This window comes from Lampris incognitus, chromosome 5 (assembly GCF_029633865.1).
Source record: "Lampris incognitus isolate fLamInc1 chromosome 5, fLamInc1.hap2, whole genome shotgun sequence".
Taxonomy (NCBI): domain Eukaryota; kingdom Metazoa; phylum Chordata; class Actinopteri; order Lampriformes; family Lampridae; genus Lampris; species Lampris incognitus.
The window spans coordinates 53,893,811-53,916,697 of record NC_079215.1 but is presented as its reverse complement, the minus strand read 5'-3'; the positions used below and the strand labels follow the sequence as shown (position 1 = coordinate 53,916,697).

Here is a 22,887-nt window from a genome sequence, read left to right as displayed (position 1 = left end):
CCAGCTCCACCTCCACCTCCTGTCTCTTTATCAGTGTCGCTATCTCCAAACCAGCTGGTCTCACTACCATCTTGTAAACCTTCCCTTTAACTCTTGCTGGTACCCTTCTGTCGCAAATCACTCCTGACACTCTTCTCCACCCACTCCACCCTGCCTGCACTCTCTTCTTCACCTCTCTCCTGCACTCCCCGTTACTTTGGACAGTCAACCCCAAGTATTTAAACTCATCCACCTTCATCACCTCTACTCCTTGCATCCTCACTATTCCGCTGTCCTCCCTCTCATTCACCCATATGTATTCTGTCACACACAGACCAAAGGACGCATATGTTCATCAGTTGTCTTCAAACAGGTCCTCGGGAGCCCACAGGGCTGCTGGTTCTCTTTTCACCTGTGGTGTCAGATATTCTAATGAGGGGGCATGTCTCAGTAAATGTCCCTGTATGTACTTGTGCCTTTGTGTCCTTGTGACCTCATGAAGCGAGTCCAAGTACTGTCGTCCCAAAACACGTTTTGCTAAGAACGTTTCAGATGCCCAGATGTGTTCTTGAGCCACACACTGAATTGGGTGCATCAGTCGGTGACTCGGCAGACCTGCGATATACAAAGATCCCCTACATCCATTTTCACATTAACAGCAACGGCAAGGGAAAGCAAGGCCCACAAACTATAACTTATTATAATTCTTATTTTCTCACCAAATTCACTATTGAGAAAAATGTTTGTTGCAAAGTCAACAGTGGGGGCGTCCGGGTGGCGTGGTGGTCTATTGTGTTGCCTACCAACACGGGGATCGCCAGTTCGAATTCCCGTGTTAACTCCGGCTTGGTCGGGCATCCCTACAAAAAGGGGGGCGGGGGGAATCCAAAAAAAAAAAAAAAAAAGAAAGAAAATCTCTGTGAGAAATCAGCAGTGTAAATTTCAAATATGTGCCAATTTTTGTGAAAATGGCGAGTTTAAAATGTGCCTAGACTCTCCAGGGGAAAAGCAGTCCGGGGTATATCGCCCAACACCAGCAAGTCCCCCTCATCTCAGACTACACTGAGTTTTCTATGTGCCGCGATCTTACGCGTTTGAACCCCCAACTTCAACTTGCCAAGCACGTCCTCCTCAAGAAGAGTACCCGGCTTAAGAAAAGCCCAGGGTCTTCTGTACCGGGATCAGCATGGTGAATGTAATGAACCACATGGGTCCCCGAGGACCTGTTTGAAGACCAGCGCTCTCTGTACATAGATATACACAGGCAAGCAAACACAGACACATATGTAGTATGTCAGAAAAACTAAGGGTGGCTAAATCTTGCCCTTCGTGTCTTATTTTGTCATAAATTGGAAAGAGTCCGTACGTTTGAGCCAACAATAATGGGAGGAATTAACCGAGCAGTTCGTTAAAGGTTCATTTCACCGTTTTCCCGATTCTCCCAAAGCACGGCAGTTGTTGGAATATTGTGCAACGCTGCCTGTTTCCTTGCTTATTTGTCCATTTCTGTGAAAACTAAGGTGAAGAAAAGTTTCCCGTCAGTTCACATGTGCGTCAGTAATTGTTGTAAAAAAAAAAAAAAAGAAAAAGCCATTAATCCTTGAAGCGTTTTCCCGACTGTGATTAGAGAAGAGATAATGTGTTCTTGTTATATTTTTAATGTGTGTGTGTGTGCGTGTGTGTGTCACAGTGGGCTGTTCTGTGAGTTCTCTCCCCCGATGGTCCTTCCCCGCACCAGCCCCTGCGACAACCACGACTGCCTGAACGGGGCGCAGTGTGTCGTGGTGGGATCGGACCCCCGTTGCCAGTGTCTCCACGGCTTCCAGGGAGAGCGCTGCGAGACGCTGGCCAGTGTCAGCTTCATTAACCGCGAGTCCTACCTGAAACTCCCCTCCAGTCTCATCTCTCCGGAGACAAACATCACCCTACAGGTACGCAGTCACGTAGCCACATCGCTGAAGTGACGACGATGATGATGATGATGATGATGATGATGATGATGATGATGATAGTGACAAACGTCTGTTTTCAGATCGCCACAGACGAGGACAGCGGCGTGCTGCTGTATAAAGGAGACATCGATCACATTGCCATGGAGTTGTACAGGGGACGCCTGCGGGTCAGTTATGACACGGGATCCTACCCGCCCTCCGCTATATACAGGTACATGCATGCACATGGGGAAGTGCATGAAACCGCGCCCCAAAACCTAGAAAACTACACCGTTAGCAGGTTGTTTTAAGAACACCCTTTCTATTCTCTTATCCCCCCCCCCCCCCTCCTCCGGCAGTGTGGAGACTGTTAATGATGGAAGTTTCCATGCTGTGGAGTTGGTGGCATCTGACCAGACCCTGTCCCTGTCTATCGATGGCGGACCGCCCAAATCCATCAATTCCCTCAGCAAACAGTCCACACTCAGCATAGACTCCCCACTTTACCTTGGAGGTAAGCAGCAAGGGACACCCGTGTGTGTGTGTGTGTGTGTGTGCATGTGTGTGTGTGTGTGTCTGTTGCTCACTTAAAAAAATACACTTAAAGTCGGATGGCAATCGGAGCCCCTCAGTGGCTCACCTGGCAGAGTGCATGCCACATATAAGTCTGGGTCCTTACCGCAGCGGCCTGGTTTCGAGTCCGGCCCGGACCCGTTGCTGCATGTCCTCCCCTCTCTCTTTGCTGTTTTTCTGTCTCTCTGTATTATCACTAGCAAATAAAAAAAAAAGGTGGAAACCGGCAAAAAAAAAGTTGGATGGAAATTAAACCGAGTTAAAAGAGCTCCCCCTTGTCAGCTGATCTTTATTCTGACACTCATTATGTTAACAGACACGCTCGTTTACATACAGCCAATCAAATCATCAACATATGAAACCCTGCCCACCCTCACCGCCAACCGGAGGCGTTGTTAGGATCTTGAAAACATATGGTGGATTAGCCCCGCCCGGAAATCTCTAGATTATCACCCAATAATTGCAGCATTTTCAAGTTATTTCAGAGTAAATTGAATACAAGATGTGAGACACTGTGCTCTATCAAAAGGTTGTGGTCAGGAGCGTAGGCTGGCTTCCACAATATGCAGTCAAAACAAACAAAATGGGGCATCCAGGTAGCGTCGCGGTCTATTCTGTTGCCTACCAACACGGGGATCGCTGGTTCGAATCCCCGTGTTACCTCCAGTTTGGTCGGGCGTCCCTACAGACACATTTGGCCGTATCTGCGGGTGGGAAGCCGGATTTGGGTAAGTGTCCTGGTCGCTGCACTAGCGCCTCCTCTGGTCGGTCGGGGCACCTGTTCGGGAGTGGAGGGGGAATAGCGTGAGCCTCCCACGTGCTACGTCCCCCTGGCGAAACTCCTCACCGTCGGGTGAAAAGAAGCAGCTGGTGACTCCACATGTATCGGGAGGAGGCGTGTGGTAGTCTGCAGCCCTCCCCGGATCGGCAGAGGGGGTGGAGCAGAGATCGGGGCGGCTCAGAAGAGTGGGGTAGTTGGTTGGATACAATTGGGGGGGAAAGGGGGGGGGGGGATAAATAAATAAATAGGCAAAATGAGTGCAATCTGGGTTCTCATTCAACTTGGTTATTATTTTTATTTCCAGCAGCAGGAGTAAAACCCTGAGAAAAAAATAAGAGCCTGGGTGTCGATGAAGCCGTTATGTGCTAGATTGTATGTTGCTGATGCTTTCTCGGCTTCTGAAAATTTTCCGACCCTGGTCTCATAGCTTCTGCTTCTATTGGGTATTGGTTCTATTGGGTAACAAACTGTGTCAACTCTGTCTTGTCTGTCCATCTGATATCTTCCTCTTCTTCACCTCTCATCTGTCTATCTGATACCCTCCTCTTCGCCTCTCATCTGTCTATCTGATACCCTCCTCTTCTTCGCCTCTCATCTGTCTATCTGATACCCTCCTCTTCTTCGCCTCTCATCTGTCTATCTGATACCCTCCTCTTCTTCGCCTCTCATCTGTCTATCTGATACCCTCCTCTTCTTCGCCTCTCATCTGTCTATCTGATACCCTCCTCTTCTTCACCTCTCATCTGTCTGTCAGACTCCTCATCTCCTCTGCTCTCTCCTCCTGCCCTCTTCTCCTCTCTCCTGTCCTGCTCATAAAAAATGATGCGGTCAGCATATGCCAGCCAAAATCTAGCCAAATCTCATTTTTGATGTGACGATTAGATCATAAACGGGTGTTATTTATCATTTTATTTTACACACGGACTTCACCAATTATTTGAACACACCAGCCAATATCAGATTATACAAAAGCAAACAATTAGATACACTAGCCCATCCCCTCGGGGCTGAATAGCCGTAAGTACTCATTAGTCCATATAGGCTGACAGTCACACAACACAGCAACACTATTGGATGCCAGCTACAGGCCAGCACGCAGTGCAGCAACAGATGTACATCAATCAGCATTCTGTTGCTATTTATTACTTACTGCAGTATAATCAGTGCTCTCTCCGTCTGTTAACATCTATCTTCACAGCCTCATCCCTCCCTCTGCTGTGCTCTCTCCCTCTCCCTCTCTCTCTCTCTCTCTCTCTCTCTCTCTCTCTCTCGTTCATTGTATCCATTAACATTGTGGCATTCTCACGGCCTGACTCATCTGCTGCTACAGCAATAGGAGATGACTCTTCCTCCACCTCCTCTACTCTCGCCTACACCTTGTTCCCTTCATCCTTTTTCTTTTTGAAAAGGCTTCTTATATCCATGGCCTTCACGTCTTGCCTTAGGGAATTAGCTTGCTAGCTACCACCAGATGCCAACAATGACAAGCCCTGTAACCAGTGTGGCAAGCTCTCTCTCTCGCTCTCGCTCTCTCTCTCTCTCTCGCTCTCGCTCTCGCTCTCTCTCTCGCTCCCGCTCTCTCTCTCTCTCTCTCTCTCTCTCTCTCTCTCTCTCTCTCTCTCTCTCTCTCTCTCTCTCTCTCTCTCTCTCTCTCTCTCTCTCTCTCTCTCTTGCACTCACACAAAACGCACCATCAATGATAGATTATTTTCGAGGGCTTTAATGCGTAATCGGAAATGACAGATGAATAGATCGGGGGCTATTTCTTTATTATTCTTACTTTTGTAAAAAAATATTTTTTTTTTTTTTGAGATCCGGGGCTATTCATAAAATATTTGGGGCTGTAGCCTCGGATGCCCAGGCCTAATGATGCCACTGCTGCCAACCCTTGCTTGTACTTGTCACTCAAAGGCCAGCTTATGAATATTAATGAGGACTGCACCACTGCACCACAGTTACAGATAAAAATATTAAAAAAAACACAATTTTAGTCATTTACATATGAAAAATTGCTACTGAATGTTTTATGATGCTGCGTTCAAAGTTTTTAGACAGGAAACGTTAAACCCAGTTAAAATCCGCTAAATCGGTCTTTAAAATGTTCTCTTTAATCTATTGACGTTATTGGTTTCTCCACTCACTCCTTTCCTCCTTCCTCCTGCAGGAATGCCGGAGCATGCCTCTCTCTCCGGGGGCCTGTCAGCCCTGCAGCACAGCTCAGGGGGTCGCAACGGCACCAGCTTCCACGGCTGCCTCCGAAACGTCTACATCAACGGGCAGCTCCAGGACCTGGGGGCGGGGCTGGGGCTCGGAGCTGGAGGAGCAGGCTCAGGATCCGGACAGGGCACCGGTGGACAGTGGTCGGGCCACGGAGTGGAACCAGGTTGCCAGCCCTGTCAGAGAGGGGCCTGTGAACAAGGGGACTGCCATCCTACAGGGCACAGCGGCTTCACCTGTACCTGCCACCCCGGGTGGACAGGAACACTGTGTGATCAGCAAGTTAACAACCCCTGTGATGGGAACAAGTGAGTGTTGGTTATTCACACCGTGTTGATGCGGCTATGTAAAGGTGTTTGCGTGTGTGACTGATGACTGGATGATCGTAGTGTTTTAGTAAAAAAAATGTATATTTCTATCAATATCATCAACCTTATCAATATCAATTTTATCACTTTACAGGAAGTTTTTCCACTAATAATCTGCACATCTAGTCAGTGCTGCTGGTCTAGCTAGTATCCCCCCCCCCCCCCATTTTTCTCACCAATTGTACTTGGCCCATTACCCCACTCTTCTGAGCGGTACCGGTCGCTGCTGCACCCCCTCTGCCGATCCGGGGAGGGCTGCAGACTACCACATGTCTCCTCCGATACATGTGGAGTCACCAGCCGCTTCTTTTCACCCGACAGTGAGGAGGTTCGCTAGGGGGACGTAGCACGTGGGAGGATCACGCTATTCCCCCCACTTCCCCCTCCCCCCGAATAGGTACCCCAACCGACCAGAGGAGGCGCTAGTGCAGCGACCAGGACACATACCCACATCGGGCTTCCCACCCGCAGACACGGCCAATTGTACCTGTATAGACGCCCGACCAAGCTGGAGGTAACACGGGGATTCGAACCGGTGGTCCCCGTGTTGGTAGGCAACGGAATAGACCGCCATGCCACGCGGACTAGTATTTTAAAACCATAACCGCTGCGGTGCAGTTCACTTTAACAGAAAAACTGACATTCTCCTCCCAAGAGAGTTGATCTGCTTTGCCCGCATGTACCAGCATGCATTGCGCGAGTCTCTCAGTAGCAGTAGACAATACAAACACCTCTGCCAATCCTTACAACTACCAATCCTTACCTTGTTAGTTCTTCTGCCATCCACTGATGTCAGTGGATAGCGGTAGTAAGCTAGCTTTGCTATAGCAGGCTATGGTGACAACATGGCAAGTATTTTACACATTATAGATGAGCCAACGCTAGGATTAATACGTGAAAATAAGGTTAAAAATTGGTGAAATTTACCTTTAAATCATATTTTTTGGAGTAGTTTTGATCCAGAAATCAACAGGCTGGATTACTTTGTCTGCTAAAAAGAAGTTGACCTCGTCCTCTGTTTTTGCCTGAATCCTGGTTGGTTATCAATTTGGTTTCATCCTGGATGATCAAATGAACATAAACACATACTTTTCTTCAGATTTTCCATCAGCAAAAATATACCATGGCAGCATGGTGGCGTGGTGGTTAGCACGGTCGCCTCACAGCAAGAAGGTCCTGGGTTCGAGCCCCGGGGTGGTCCAACCTTGGGGGTCGTCCTCTGTGTGGAGTTTGCATGTTCTCCCCTGTGGGTTTCCTCTGGGTGCTCCGGTTTCCTCCCACAGTCCAAAGACATGTAGGTCAGGTGAATCGGCCGTACTAAATTGTCGCTAGATGTGTGTCGCTAGATGTACACTACCGTTCAAAAGTTTGGGATCACCCAAACAATTTTGGGTTTTCCATGAAAAGTCACACTTATTCACCACCATATGTTGTGAAATGAATAGAAAATAGAGTCAAGACATTGACAAGGTTAGAAATAATGATTTGTATTTGAAATAAGATTTTTTTTACATCAAACTTTGCTTTCGTCAAAGAATCCTCCATTTGCAGCAATTACAGCATTGCAGACCTTTGGCATTCTAGCTGTTAATTTGTTGAGGTAATCTGGAGAAATTGCACCCCACGCTTCCAGAAGCAGCTCCCACAAGTTGGATTGGTTGGATGGGCACTTCTTGCGTACCATACGGTCAAGCTGCTCCCACAACAGCTCAATGGGGTTCAGATCTGGTGACTGCACTGGCCACTCCATTACCGATAGAATACCAGCTGCCTGCTTCTGCTCTAAATAGTTCTTGCACAATTTGGAGGTGTGTTTAGGGTCATTGTTGTAGGATGAAATTGGCTCTAATCAAGCGCTGTCCACTGGGTATGGCATGGCGTTGCAAAATGGAGTGATAGCCTTCCTTATTCAGAATCCCTTTTACCCTGTACAAATCTCCCACCTTACCAGCACCAAAGCAACCCCAGACCATCACATTACCTCCACCATGCTTAACAGATGGCGTCAGGCATTCTTCCAGCATCTTTTCATTTGTTCTGCGTCTCACAAACGTTCTTCTTTGTGATCCAAACACCTCAAACTTGGATTCATCCGTCCACAACACTTTTTTCCAGTCTTCCTCTGTCCAATGTCTGTATTCTTTTGCCCATCTTAATCTTTTTCTTTTATTGGTCAGTCTCAGATATGGCTTTTTCTTTGCCACTCTGCCCTGAAGCCCAGAATCCCGCAGCCGCCTCTTCACTGTAGATGTTGACACTGGTGTTTTGCGGGTACTATTTAATGAAGATGCCAGTTGGGGACCTGTGAGGCGTCTGTTTCTCAAACTAGAGACTCTAATGTACTTATCTTCTTGCTCAGTTGTGCAACGCGGCCTCCCACTTCTTTTTCTACTCTGGTTAGAGCCTGTTTGTGCTGTCCTCTGAAGGGAGTAGTACACACCGGTGTAGGAAATCTTCAATTTCTTAGCAATTTCTCGCATGGAATAGCCTTCATTTCTAAGAACAAGAATAGACTGTCGAGTTTCAGATGAAAGTTCTCTTTTTCTGGCCATTTTGAGCGTGTAATTGACCCCACAAATGTGATGCTCCAGAAACTCAATCTGCTCAAAGGAAGGTCAGTTTCGTAGCTTCTGTAACGAGCTAAACTGTTTTCGGATGTGTGAACATGATTGCACAAGGGTTTTCTAATCATCAATTAGCCTTCTGAGCCAATGAGCAAACACATTGTACCATTAGAACACTGGAGTGATAGTTGCTTGAAATGGGCCTCTATACACCTATGTAGATATTGCACCAAAAACCAGACATTTGCAGCTAGAATAGTCATTTACCACATTAGCAATGTATAGAGTGTATTTCTTTAAAGTTAAGACTAGTTTAAAGTTATCTTCATTGAAAAGTACAGTGCTTTTCCTTCAAAAATATGGACATTTCAATGTGATCCCAAACTTTTGAACGGTAGTGTATGTCGGCCCTGTGATGGACAGGTGGCCTGTCCAGGGTGTCTCCCCGCCTGCCGCCCAGTGACTACTAGGATAGGCTCCAGCATCCCATGACCCTGAGAGCAGGATAAGCAGTTTGGATAATGGATGGATGAAAACGATACCATGAGTAGCATCTGGAGTTATCTGAGTTAGGGTTTTAGGGTAAGGTGGTAAAGGAAGTTATACTAATGTAGCATCCCAGTTTAATCTCTCTCCTCTATCCAACCCCCCCCCCTACCTCTCCTCTCCTCTCCTCCTCAGGTGTATCCACGGCACCTGCCTTCCAATAAACTCCTACTCCTACTCCTGCCGCTGCCAGCCTGGCTTCGCCGGTGTGCTCTGCGATGAGCAGGACCGGGAATCGGCCGATCCCTGCAGTCTTGCCAGCTGTAAACATGGTAAATGCAGACTGTCTGGTCTGGGCAAAGCATACTGTGAGTGTAACAGTGGATACACCGGGGAAGCCTGTGACAAAGGTGAGGAGAAAGAAGTGTGTGTGTGTGTGTGATACAATAATGTCTGACAGCTCAAAGACGTCCTGTTCAATGTCAGCATCAGTAATTGTTCAACACTTTTCGTACTGAGCATGACTTTATTATCAAAACCTAGATCCAGATCCCTTCAAGCTTCTGCTCTACTGTGTGTGTGTGTGTGTGTGTGTGTGTGTGTGTGTCTAACAGTGTTCACTGTCTTTGCACTAACGCTTCTAACCCGTTGCTCTTTGAACTCAGCCTCCTCTGAGCTTCCTCTCAGTCCCACACGGGGGGGTAATCAGGTGAGATTTTCGGATCAAATCTCTTTCCCTCACATTTTTCCTCCCTTGTTCCTTTGCAGTCCATCAAAAGAAAGAAAAAAAAATACACCCACCGCCTTTTGCATCATCTTCTTCCTACATCAACCCTTTCTTAAGCCCTTATAGTTATGAGTCTTCACATCCCCTTCCCTGTCTCCTGCTGGTCTCCAGCTGTTCTTTTCTCCAGTCCACCGGTATATCTGTGGCTTTGTTCAGATGGATGTAGCTGTCAGCGTGGGAGTACTTTCGCCATCACGACAGGGCAGCAATAGATGCAAATATAACCTGCAACCAAGGATACCAACGCTAAAAAAAAAGGCGGAAATTAAGCAAAGCACCAACTAAATCTAATATAAAATTACAATCACGGCCTCTTAAAACAAACTGCACTTGGAAAAATATGTAAATGTTGATCTGAGAGCCACATTAAGAGTGGATTACCGGGGAGAGCTTTCTAACAAAATGCAGAAGTCACATGCTAACGTTACACTGATACTGTGAAACTCCTTAAGAACAGCGAGAATATCCAGATTTAAGCATAAAATCACTTAAAATAAGCTACAGCAGAACGTTAATAAAAACTTAAACTAGCAAGAAAAGGGCGCCCGAGTAGCGTAGCGGCCTATTCCGTTGCCTACCAACACCGGGATCACCAATTCGAATCCCCTTGTTACCTCCCGCTTGGTCCTGCAGACACAACTGGCCGTGTCTGCGGGTGGGAAGCCGGATGTGGGTATATGTCCTGGTCGCTGCACTAGCGCGCCTCCTCTGGTCGATCGGGGCGCCTGTGCGGGTGGGGGAGGGGGAACTGGGGGGGAGTAGCGTGATCCTTCCACGCGCTACGTCCCCCTGGGGAAACTCCTCACCGTCAGGTGAAAAGAAGCGGCTGGTGGCTCCACGTGTATCGCAGGAGGCGTGTGGTAGTCTGCAGCCCTCCCCGGGTCGGCAGAGGGGGGTGGAGCAGCGACCGGGACGGCTCGGAAGAGAGGGGTAATTGGCGGGATACAATTGGGGGGAGAGAAGAGAGAAAAATAACTAGCAAGAAAGCTATCTGTAAAACAAGGACACAGGTGTGAAGCACAACCGTTGTGTGTCTTTGTGGTAAACAGAACAACATGGGATCATTGTCTCGAGTTTGTTAGTCGGTCCAGTATTGACCGCACACTCCCAAATGAGTGTCCAACATTACATATCGCTATCCTCATATCCCGACTGGACAATCATCACTGATACTGTAAAGTGGATGCTGTTGCAGCGGTTCAGCGGGGCTAAAGTTAGCTTGACTGAATCGCGTTTTTAGCTAACCGGCAACCCGGAAATGCAGGCCGATAAACCAGAAACACTTTAAAGCTCTTATCCAAAGCTTGACTTGTTGGGGCGTGTTAAAGGCAATAGAGTAAGTCGTGCATGGATGGTGCTTCTGTGAACCGGCAGGATTTCACAGAATCTCGCAGGGTTTCACAGATCCTCGTGGGCGATAAATACCAAGTGATAGAATAGGGGGGAAATCCCGAGTGTTCATTTAACTCTGAGAGTGTACAAAAGGTCGGGGTTAAATTAACGCTCAGGATTTTACTGTGTAGTGGTTGGGGTGCAGAGGAACTATATTTACCAATGAGGATTGTAATGTTAGTTAAGAACAATGCGAAATCTTTTAACTAGAGTCACATTTTAGATGCGCTCATTTGGAGACATTTTTGAGTCACAACGACCCTCCAAGAAGCCAGCTTGAAATTTTAAACTACGCAACGATACTTAACCCAAACTGGATATTGAACTCCAATTTGAGTAGATTGAAATGGAGTAGAATAAATATGGAAGTCTTAACCCCCAGCTCGCCCTCTTCTCTGTTCTCTCTCGCTGCTTTGCAGAGGTGGCCTGCCGAGGGGAACGGGTCCGAGATGTCTACCAGAGACAGCAAGGCTACGCGGCGTGCCAAACCCAGGAGAAGGTCTCCCGCCTAGAGTGTCGGGGAAGCTGCCAGGGGGGCGCAGACGGACAGGGCACCTGTTGCACCCCCCTCCGCAGCAAACGCAGGAAATACACCTTCCAGTGCACCGACGGTTCTTCCTTTGTCCAGGAGGTGGAGAAAGTGGTCAAGTGCGGCTGTACAAAGTGTTCGTAAAAAAAGAAAGAAGAAGAAGAAAAAGGACATCACCCTCAACAGAAGAGTTCCTGCTCTACAAATATGTTTTGTGTTCAACCCCCCCACCCCCTACCCCCACCCGGAACCTCCCATTCCTCAGTCCTCGTCCGCACTCCTAAACTTCTGATCCCCGGTCCTTTCTGATCCTCCACCCCTCATCACGCGTTTTTGTAAAAACCCTGGAAAAAAAGAAAAGTCAAAAACGAGAAACAACAAAAAAAAGAGAAAAAGAAGAAGAAAAAAAAAAGGTTCCTTTTCTTTGCCAGTGCTGGACTGATGATCGATGCTTCCTCAGTGGGGATGTTGAATTATATTGTAAAGTACAAAAAAAAAAAAAACAACAGACTTATTTTTTATTATGAAGTGGAGAAAAAAAAAACCAACAAAAAAAAACAAAAAACCACAGGAGTTGACTTTCCGGTCCATCTGCTTCTTATACGTTTGTCACGATGACTCGAACAGCGCGCCCTGGAGGACTGATCGCTCACTGATGGACGACCGCTCCCTGTAGAGTCCCTGCTCTCCGTCTGTGTGCGTGTGCTTATAGGAGTTCCCTAACCGGTAGTAGCACAGACTCACCACGAGGGGGTGCTGTCACGGGGCCTGAAAGGTTAAGCCGTTGAACACGAGAAATCACAGGCCTAATCCGCAGTCCTCAGCAGCACTCCTAAACCCAATGAGACTTTGTGCACGAGTGTGTGCATGACCCCCACACACAGCTAGACACACACACACACACACACACATTCACACCCCTCATGACATCTATTCAGCTACTGAGCGCACACACACACACACAAACACACACACACACACACACACACACACACACACGAATGCCCACGTACATCCAGTAGAAGAGTTATACATTAGTCATTAGTTTCAACGTTAATACGCTACATTGTGTTTAATTACCCCATTCATTCATAAATGACAAGTATTTATTGTATCATAAATACCTGTACTTATTCAGTAGATCTCCCCATGTATCAATCTGATTCTTTTAATATATATTAATTTATATTTGTCCTCTTATTTTTGTATTAAAAGACAATAATCTTGTCAAAATAGGTGAACTAACAAAATGGTGTCCTTTATTTTGGTTGAAAAGAAGGTGGTTTTTTTTGTTTTTTTGTTTTTTTTTTGACCACTGAAAACTATTGTGTTTGCCCGAAACCTTAGTTGCATTTTAAACTTCAAATGTGACGTGAAGACATTGTATATTTTTGTCGCGTTTCCCGAGAGTTTGTACTGTGCCATTACGAGAAGGTCTTTATATTAGAGTATAAATATATAGATAATTTCCCTACTTGTGTATTTCACACAGAAATATTGTGAGTAGCAATGACCCTAGAGGATGCTTAAAGCTGTTTTTACCTTTTTAACAAATCCATACTTAAAGAAAACTGTGACTTTTTTCTAAATGAAACTACTTTGTTAGCCCCTTGGTCTCCAATGTTAACATGTTGCTGCTAAGTTTTTGTACCGTAGACTTGGATCCTGATCTGTATGTTATATAGAACTTCCTGCTCCTACTGTACGGGGGCCCCTTGTGTAACAGATAAAATATGTCCCCCAACTCGACCCACGTGCGTTGTGCTTTATATTCCCCCTGCCCCCCCCCCCATCCCAAGACTAATGTCAGTTCCCTGACTGATGTTTGTTTATTAATTAAACACACTATTTACCTCTCACCGCTGCCTTTTTTAATCACCGAGAGACTTCCTTTTTATTTTACACGTGCGATTCCAATAAGAGGCGCTCAGCAAATCAGTAACGCTATGACGAACTCAACACGGACACAGATGAGAGGCGATCGCCTTCGTTCATCTCGTCTCCTCGTCAGCCGCCTCTCCGGGGTCGGGTGGCGGCGGCAGCAAGCTAAGTAGGCCACTCCAGATGTCCCTTTCCCCAGCAACGCCCTCCAGCGGGGAGGGGATCCCAAGGCGTTCCCGGGCCAGATTGGACATGTAGTCCCTCCAGCCAGTTCTGGGGCTGCCCCGGGGTCTCCATACAGTTGGACGTGCCCGGAAAACCTCCAAAGGAAGGCGCCCAGGAGGCATCCTGATCAGAGGTGAGGGTGGAAATGAGGATGGACTGGTAAACCGAGAGCTTTGGCTTCCGGCTCAGCTCCCTCTTCACCACAATGGTCCGGCACAAGTCCGCATTAGCGCGGATGCTGCATAGATCCGCCCGTCAATCTCCCGCTCTTATCCTACCCTCACTCGTGAACAAGACCCCCGAGATACTTGAACTCCTTCACCTGAAGCAACGACCCATCGCCAACCCGGAGGGAGCAATCCACCATTTTCCGGTAGCGAACCACGGCCTCCGACTTGGAGGCGCTGACTCTCATCCCGGCCATTTCACACCCGGCTGCAAACTGCCCCAGTGCGTGCACGCCAGAGTTGATACTCCTGCCTGTACCCCTGAGCAAGGCAGTGGAAAGAAGAACTGGAGTTGGTCCCCGGGCGCTGCAGCTGCCCACTGCTCCTACACAATAGGATGGGTTACACGCAGAGAACACATTTGGTTGTGACCTGCACAGCGACACAAATAAAGTGGCTCTCATTTCCCACGTCTTCTCTGCTGAGACTTTCATTAGACCGAGCCATTTTTATTCGTTGCATGTTTTCCTTCTGTCCTCCCCTCAGAAGTGGGGACAGTGTGGGAGCATCACTGCCCCACATCTGGCTAGCAGAGGCAGAGCCGCCGCGCTCTGCTAAAGGTCAGCCCTGTCATGTGCGTCATCCGTCGCACCTTTGAAGTCGTGTTCGTGTTCACACGCCGACCTTCTCGCCGCCTCCTTTCTCCTCTTTCCTTCTGTTCAACGGCGGCTTGATTGATGGAAGGATGCTGAAAAATGACAGCCCAGTTCCTTCATCAAGCTCTAGGGATGCTTTAAGATGCAGATCCCCAAGTCCTAAAATAATCCTTGTCTCGCTTGAAAACCGACGGACAAAGTTGATGTCGGGGAAACGACAGTTTTGTGAAATCTATAGGGGCCTGTAAGGGGCCTATGGGGACCTATAGGGGTCTGTAAGGGGCCTATGGGGACCTATAGGGGTCTGTAGGGGCCTATGGGGACCTATAGGGGCCTGTACGGGCCTATGGGGACCTATAGGGGTCTGTAGGGGCCTATGGGGACCTATAGGGGTCTGTAAGGGCCTATGGGGACCTATAGGGGTCTGTAAGGGCCTATGGGGACCTATAGGGGTCTGTAGGGGCCTATGGGGACCTATAGGGGTCTGTAGGGGCCTATGGGGACCTATAGGGGTCTGTAAGGGCCTATGGGGACCTATAGGGGTCTGTAAGGGCCTATGGGGACCTATAGGGGCCTGTAAGGGCCTATGGGGACCTATAGGGGTCTGTAGGGGCCTATGGGGACCTATAGGGGTCTGTAAGGGCCTATGGGGACCTATAGGGGTCTGTAAGGGGCCTATGGGGACCTATAGGGGCCTGTGGGGGCCTGTAGGTTTGCAGCACAGCCTGAAGTCATTCAGCTGCAATGCGTTTGGTGCAGTCTTGTGTCGGACACACAGCTCGATCAAGTCATGTGTAGGTGAAGAAATGAACTGATTCATGGTGGATGATCATCCCTCCCGGCCGGGGCGAGCCTGGACATCTAGCAGCTACAGACAAGATGGCTTACCACAGAAGACAAAGTATCCCCTCATCAAAACCAGAGACCAGGTATTTATTTGAGCTAAATCCATAATTCTGGGCAGCCGTTTGTGATATCGCTCTGGTCCAATCCGCTTTGGAAGGTAGTCGAGTTGAAAAGCCTCATAATGAGAGTAACTCTCTTTCGACGGCTGCCATAGTGTTTAATTTGTGCGTCCTGTTGAGACCCCAACAGATCAGGGTCCGATAACGGTGTCTGGTTTACACTGAAGGAAGGGTACAAAGTTAAAAGATAGATCCCAGACAGCATCCGGAGGTGGGCCACTTCAGGCAACGATGCGGCACTGACGGCCTTCTTCTGGCCCTGGCAAAATGGATGTGAGCCTGAAGTGGCCCACATGTATAATAGCAAATATGGCCCAAATGTGCCAAATCAAATGTGGGCCTTTTTTGGGAAAGATGTGGTGCTCTCGGCAACATGTCGTCTGGATGTGACCCTGAATTTGCCCGTGTGGTAAATGGTGAATATGGCCCAAATATCACAAAACAAATATGGCCCACCTTTGGCAAATATGTGGCACATGCGGCACTGCTATGGCTTGGTTCTGGCCCAGATCTGGCAAACAGGAGCGGACCGCCCACGTGCCATCATTCCACGGGGTATGTGGGCCGGATGAACGCGTCGGGTGTGGGACGGGTCCGGGCCACAGCAATGTTGCTATCTGGGATCAACCCCTGTTTACGTCCCCGGGTTCATGATTAGACCGCCATATTGAGACTTAAGCCTACTTGAAAATGCAGATGACTTTGATGCAATTTTGAAGGGATTGGACAGGGTGAAGATAAACCACGCAGCCTCTTAAAAACACATTGCTGAGTCACGTGTCCAAGCCCGAACACATGATGTTAAATGTTTGTTTGGGGGGGGGGGGTTAGGTGCAATGTCTGTGTGGTTTACATCACCTGAGCCCAGATAACCACATCTTCATCTCAGTGTTTCTCTTTATAAAAGACAGCAAATGAGATCAGGATCAAACCACATCACAGAAACACACGACTTATTTTCCTACCCTCAGTAGGCTGTGTTGGTGTCATTTCATAGCTACAGGATATATAGTTTTTGCTCAAATAATAATAATCATGGTCATCATCATCATCATCATCATCATCATCATCGTTCATGATCATCGCCATCATAATATCATCTTGGGTGTCTCTCGTCACTCCTGCGGATGACTGGAAACTACGTGCACACAGTAAACACTGGGACAAAATCTGGACAAGTTGAGCGCACAAGCTAATGCTGCCCTCTGCTGGTTGTGATGGAGAAGTTCACAAATACCATTTGTCATAGGGATTAACGTGTCCAGCTCAGAGTTTAGACATGTCCAGTACTATCATCAAAAAGCTCATGATTACTCTGTTGTGCCCCTTGTGTTTGTTTATGAGAACAACAGCTTTATGAAAACAACGCCTACTATACCTCCAAACATTATTACACCCATCTGGTAGGCTAGCAAATTTGTTTTTTGTTTTTTTACTATTTCTATTAATTGTATGATGGAGGAAAATCTTGTGGAAGGTGCCGTCTCATGTCAGTGATGAAGGCTCCCAATTCTCAGTCTCTCTTAATGAAGTTGACTCTCCCAGAAACCCACAGTTAAGCGGAACAGTTGATATTTCACTGCCACTTCCTGTAGTTTTAATTTTTCTGTTTCATAATAACATGTGCTTTTTTTTAAGTGTCATTTTTTTCTATCATTAATGTCAAACCTAATTCTGATTTAGCCATAAGTTTTTACTAAGATCTTACCACTAGATTTTTTTTCCTTTTTTACTGATGATATTCTGCTAATGTTGTGACATTTTCTGCAGGCTCAGCACCGTGCACAGAGATACATGAAAGCCACCACTACTTCCTCTCTTTCTGCCTCCTCCTCCTCCTCCTTCCCTCTCTTTCCCATTTATGTCTCCTGTTTGGACTCCTCTGGTCCATCTATTTTTAGTTGTCATTGGGAGGATGGCAGGTTTTCGGACGAATGACACTAATAATTCAGCTGCTCCTCTTAGCAAATGGGATTAGCACTGGCAGCCCGTCCAGCGGAGATCAGACTCACCAGCCTAACCACAACCCCAACCCATCTGAAAAACCCTCAGTTTTTTCTTCTCATCCGTTTCGTACCCATTTTATAAACGAGACTTGTCATTTCCTTTTTGTCTACCTGCCAAATCCTCTCATCAATTCCCACCTTCCATATATATTTTTCATTCTTATTTTGTGCTTTACCAATACTCCATGTCGCTAATGTACATCTCTCATCCTACATTTCCCCCCATCCTGTTATTCAGTCCTGTCCGATGCCGCTCGTCTAAACTGGCCCAGTACATTTCCACGGCCTGAGAGTAATTCTCAGTTGTATGTCTTTCCACACATAGAACACACACAAACACTGGAGGACTCGGGGGAGGGGGGGGTTGCCCCTTGCCCCCTATGTTCCAAAAAACGCCACAAAAGTGTACTCTTGGATGCCCCAATGGTAGATGAAAAATGGTGAAGTGCCCTCTAGAGTGGCCAGATGTGCAAGACAATGTGATATAGTGATGAAGTGCCCTCTAGTGTGCCTTTCCAGTGGACAAACCATAATAAAGTGCCGTCTAGAGTGCCCTTCCAGTGGACAAAACATGATAAAGTGCCCTCTATGGTGACCTTCCAGTGGACAAGATGTGATGAAGTGCCCTCTACTGTGTCCTTCCAGTAGACAAAACATGATAAAGTGCCCTCTAGGGTACCTTTCCAGTGGACAAGACATAATAAACTGTCCTCTAGGGTGCCCTTCCAGTGAACAAGACCTAATATAAAGTGCCCTCTACTGTGCCCTTCCAGTGGACAAAACATGATAAAGTGTCCTCTAGGGTGCCCTTCCAGTGAACAAGACATAATAAAGTGTCCTCTAGGGTGCCCTTCCAGTGGACAAGACATAATGAAGTGCCCTCTATGGTGCCCTTCCAGTGGACAAAACATGATGAAGTGCTCTCTAGGGTGCCTTTCCAGTGGACAAAACATGATAAAGTACCCTCTAGAGTGCCTTTCCAGTGGACAAGACATAATAAAATGCCCTCTATGGTGCCCTTCGAGTGGACAAGATATGAAGAAGTGCCCTCTATGGTGCCTTTCCAGTGGACAAGATGTAATAAAGTGCCCTCTAGAGTGCCCATCCAGTAGACAAAATATGATAAAGTGCCCTCTAGGGTACCTTTCCAGTGGACAAGATGTAATAAAGGGTCCTCTAGGGTGCCCTTCCAGTCGATAAAACATGATGAAGTGCCCTCTAGGGTGTCCTTCCAGTGGACAAAATGTGATGAAGTGCCCTCTACTGTGTCCTTCCAGTAGACAAAACATGATAAAGTGCCCTCTAGGGTACCTTTCCAGTGGACAAGACATAATAAAGTGTCCTCTAGGGTGCCCTTCCAGTGAACAAGACCTAATATAAAGTGCCCTCTATGATGACCTTCCAGTGGACAAAACATGATAAAGTGCCCTCTAGGGTGCCCTTCCAGTGGTCAAAACATGATAAAGTGCCCTCTATGATGCCTTTCCAGTGGACAAAACATGATAAAGTGTCCTCTAGGGTGCCCTTCCAGTGAACAAGACCTAATATAAAGTGCCCTCTATGATGCCCTTCCAGTGGACAAAACATGATAAAGTGCCCTCTAGGGTGCCCTTCCAGTGGACAAGACATAATAAAGTGTCCTCTAGGGTGCCCTTCCAGTGGACAAGACATAATGAAGTGCCCTCTATGGTGCCCTTCCAGTGGACAAAACATGATGAAGTGCTCTCTAGGGTGCCTTTCCAGTGGACAAAACATGATAAAGTACCCTCTAGAGTGCCTTTCCAGTGGACAAGACATAATAAAATGCCCTCTATGGTGCCCTTCGAGTGGACAAGATATGAAGAAGTGCCCTCTGTGGTGCCTTTCCAGTGGACAAGATGTAATAAAGTGCCCTCTAGAGTGCCCTTCCAGTAGACAAAATATGATAAAGTGCCCTCTAGGGTACCTTTCCAGTGGACAAGATGTAATAAAGGGTCCTCTAGGGTGCCCTTCCAGTCGATAAAACATGATGAAGTGCCCTCTAGGGTGTCCTTCCAGTGGACAAAACATGATAAAGTGCCCTCTATGGTGACCTTCCAGTGGACAAGATGCGATGAAGTGCCCTCTACTGTGTCCTTCCAGTAGACAAAACATGATCAAGTGCCCTCTAGGGTACCTTTCCAGTGGACAAGACATAATAAAGTGTCCTCTAGGGTGCCCTTCCAGTGAACAAGACCTAATATAAAGTGCCCTCTATGATGCCCTTCCAGTGGACAAAACATGATAAAGTGCCCTCTAGGGTGCCCTTCCAGTGGACAAAACATGACAAAGTGCCCTCTATGATGCCCTTCCAGTGGACAAAACATGATAAAGTGTCCTCTAGGGTGCCCTTCCAGTGAACAAGACCTAATATAAAGTGCCCTCTATGATGACCTTCCAGTGGACAAAACATGATAAAGTGCCCTCTAGGGTGCCCTTCCAGTGGACAAGACATAATGAAGTGCCCTCTATGGTGCCCTTCCAGTGGACAAAACATGATGAAGTGCCCTCTATGGTGCCCTTCGAGTGGACAAGATATGAAGAAGTGCCCTCTATGGTGCCTTTCCAGTGGACAAGATGTAATAAAGTGCCCTCTATGGTGCCCTTCCAGTAGACAAAATATGATAAAGTGCCCTCTAGGGTGCCTTTCCAGTGGACAAGATGTAATAAAGTGCCTTCTAGGGTGCCTTTCCAGTCGATAAAACATGATGAAGTGCCCTCTAGGGTGCCTTTCCAGTGGACAAGACGTAAAGAAGTGCCCTCTAGGGTGCCTTTCCAGTGGACAAGACGTAAAGAAGTGCCCTCTATGGTGCCCTTCCAGTAGACAAAATATGATAAAGTGCCCTCTAGGGTACCTTTCCAGTGGACAAGATGTAATAAAGTGCCCTCTAGAGTGCCCTTCCAGTCGACAAAATATGATAAAGTGCCCTCTAGGGTGCCCTTCCAGTGGACAAGACGTAAAGAAGTGCCCTCTAGAGTGCATAAATGCATCACGACTTTCTGCACGCTGGTGCTCCACCACATACAGGCTGGTGCCCTTTTTATTTCTTTCGCCCCTGCCCCCCTCAAACACCCTGAGTCCGCCACTGTACACCAACAAGTTCACATACAGACTTGCAGAGACAAAAACACCAAACGTGCGTACCTACTTAACATTCAGAGTCCAGTTTTCGGTCTGCCTCTCCCTGCTCTCGAACAAACAGAAAAATGTACACACCACATGCAGACGGGTCTAGCGGTCCACACATGTATAGGGACACAAGCTCTCGCCAGCAAGAAAGACTCCCCCTCTGCAGAGGACTGATGCAGACTTTAAGGAAAAACACCAGATCTCCAAAAATCCCCAGAAGAGCAAATGAGCAGGTCTTGTGGATCACATGAGCTCACAAGGCCGCATGGAGGAAATCAGACGCAGCCTTTGGCCCGATACTCATCATGTTGCACATGCCACTGATAATATTTATTACAACGACAAAGCTCTGACATTCTCTAAGAAATAAACATCTTTATACAGCGAGTAAATTTAGGATGTGCTACCACGTGCCTTGAAGGTTGCATGTCAGTGGACTGGTGGACTTGTGCTCTGCAGATCTGATGCTTGTGTGCTTGTCCAATGCACTAAAGTTACCCAGACAACAAAAATACACAAAGTGTTCAGTTTTTAAAATGAAGCAGCAATACAGCGTCAGTCAGACGTGGTTCGAACACAGGAAACAAACCCATCAGCGGTTTCAGTGTCCGCGGCCCCGAGGCCACATTCAACCACTGCATAATTAACCATCACACCCCTAAGTAGGCGGGTGTGTCCTATTAAGAGTTTCCAGGAGGTGGGTCATCCGGGTAGCCTAGCGTTCTATTCCGTTGCCTACCAACACGGGGATCGCTGGTTCGAATCCCCGCGTTACCCCCGGCTTCGTCTGGCGTCCTCCGGACACAACTGGCCGTGTCTGCGGGTGGGAAACCGGATGTGGGTATGTGTCCTGGTCGCTGCACTAGCGCCTCCTCTGGTCGGTCGGTACGCCTGTTCAGGGGGGAGGGGGAACTGGGGGGGGTAGCGTGATCCTCCCACGTGCTACGTTCCCCTGGCGAAACTCCTCACTGTCAGGTGAAAAGAAGAGGCTGGCGACTCCACATGTATCAGGGGAAGCCCTCCTCGGATCGGCAGAGGGGGTGGAGCAGCGACCGGGACGGCTCGGAAGAGTGGGGGTAATTGGCCAAGTACAATTGGGGAGAAATCAAAAGAAAAAAAAGAGAAAAAAGTTGCAAAACTCCTCTGCGTAACGTCCTTTGGGTGATAAGATGATGAAGCCATGAGAGGAGGAAACCAGCACAGCCTTCCACGGTTGTTCTCGCAGGAAAGACCCCCTGGTACCCCCCCCCACCACCACCGCATACCGGGACACCCTCGAAACACACCCTGAGCTTAGTTTCTCACCACCCAGGCGGTAAGCGTCATGTCAGCAACGCATCTTGAATTTTAATGAATTTTCCTTTTTTTTTTTTTACTTATTTATCCTCTTTCACTGCTCTTACATAGTATACGAATGCAGCAAACGCGGACTGTATGTAGGTTAACGGCTCTCCACGTGCCTCCCCCGTGCCACGTCCATGTGCTATAAGTGCCTAATGATTTAAACATGTCATTACATATGTCAGTGCACAACTTACAGTGTCTATTTATCATTACCATTATTATCATTATTATTATCATTATTATCATAGCACGTCATGTTTGCAGTAACCCACAGCTATGCAAGACTAAATATTTATTTTATATATATATGTTATTGCTTTGTTATTCGTCACTTAAAAGTGCAGAAAAACATATCAAATCATTTAAAAAATGAGAGATGGGGATGAGCGTAGCTCGCTCTCTCGCGCACGTGCGCGCGCGCTCGTCCTTTCCCTGCATGAGCAGTCCTCTATCAGCGGGATGAAGACTCCCAGAGACTCAGCGGGGATGTGAGGCCTGCTCCTGTAAAGGTCCCTTGGTCAGGTACCCAGTGCCCTGTCAGAAACGCCAGCTCCGGCTCATCTCCTGCACCCCTGACCTCGATGCACGTTATGAATGTTGTGTTTTGTTTTGTTTTTTTACTTAACAGGAAGGGGGGGCGGGGTTGCCCTTGGGTTCACTGAGGCGCGCGACTGGCGGTCAGCTAATGCGGGTTGCGTAATCCCATTTCCAGAAATTGGGGGAAATCCTAAACGCTGACACGTGTCTCCGCCGCTGCAGCGAGAGGGGGAGGGGGGAGGGGGGGAGAAAATAAAAGCAGCCCTGTCACAGCTCTGCAAAAAGAGCAACACGGGGGTCACCACGTTTGAAAAAGAGGTCGATCACGTGTGTCCCGTAAAACGTGGGCCC

The 22,887-nt window shown here is 47.7% G+C and overlaps 1 protein-coding gene across 1 annotated transcript in view; it reads left to right on the top strand.

The window, feature by feature from the left end:
• Positions 1–11,751, top strand: part of slit2 (slit homolog 2 (Drosophila)) — a 91,050-nt gene extending 79,299 nt beyond the window's left edge. Inside the window, 6 exon segments of the mRNA XM_056280561.1 lie at positions 1,670–1,910; positions 2,012–2,142; positions 2,270–2,424; positions 5,429–5,789; positions 9,095–9,309; positions 11,498–11,751. Of these exon segments, the coding sequence (XP_056136536.1) occupies positions 1,670–1,910; positions 2,012–2,142; positions 2,270–2,424; positions 5,429–5,789; positions 9,095–9,309; positions 11,498–11,751 (1,357 nt within the window).
• The last annotated feature ends 11,136 nt before the right edge of the window (positions 11,752–22,887 follow it).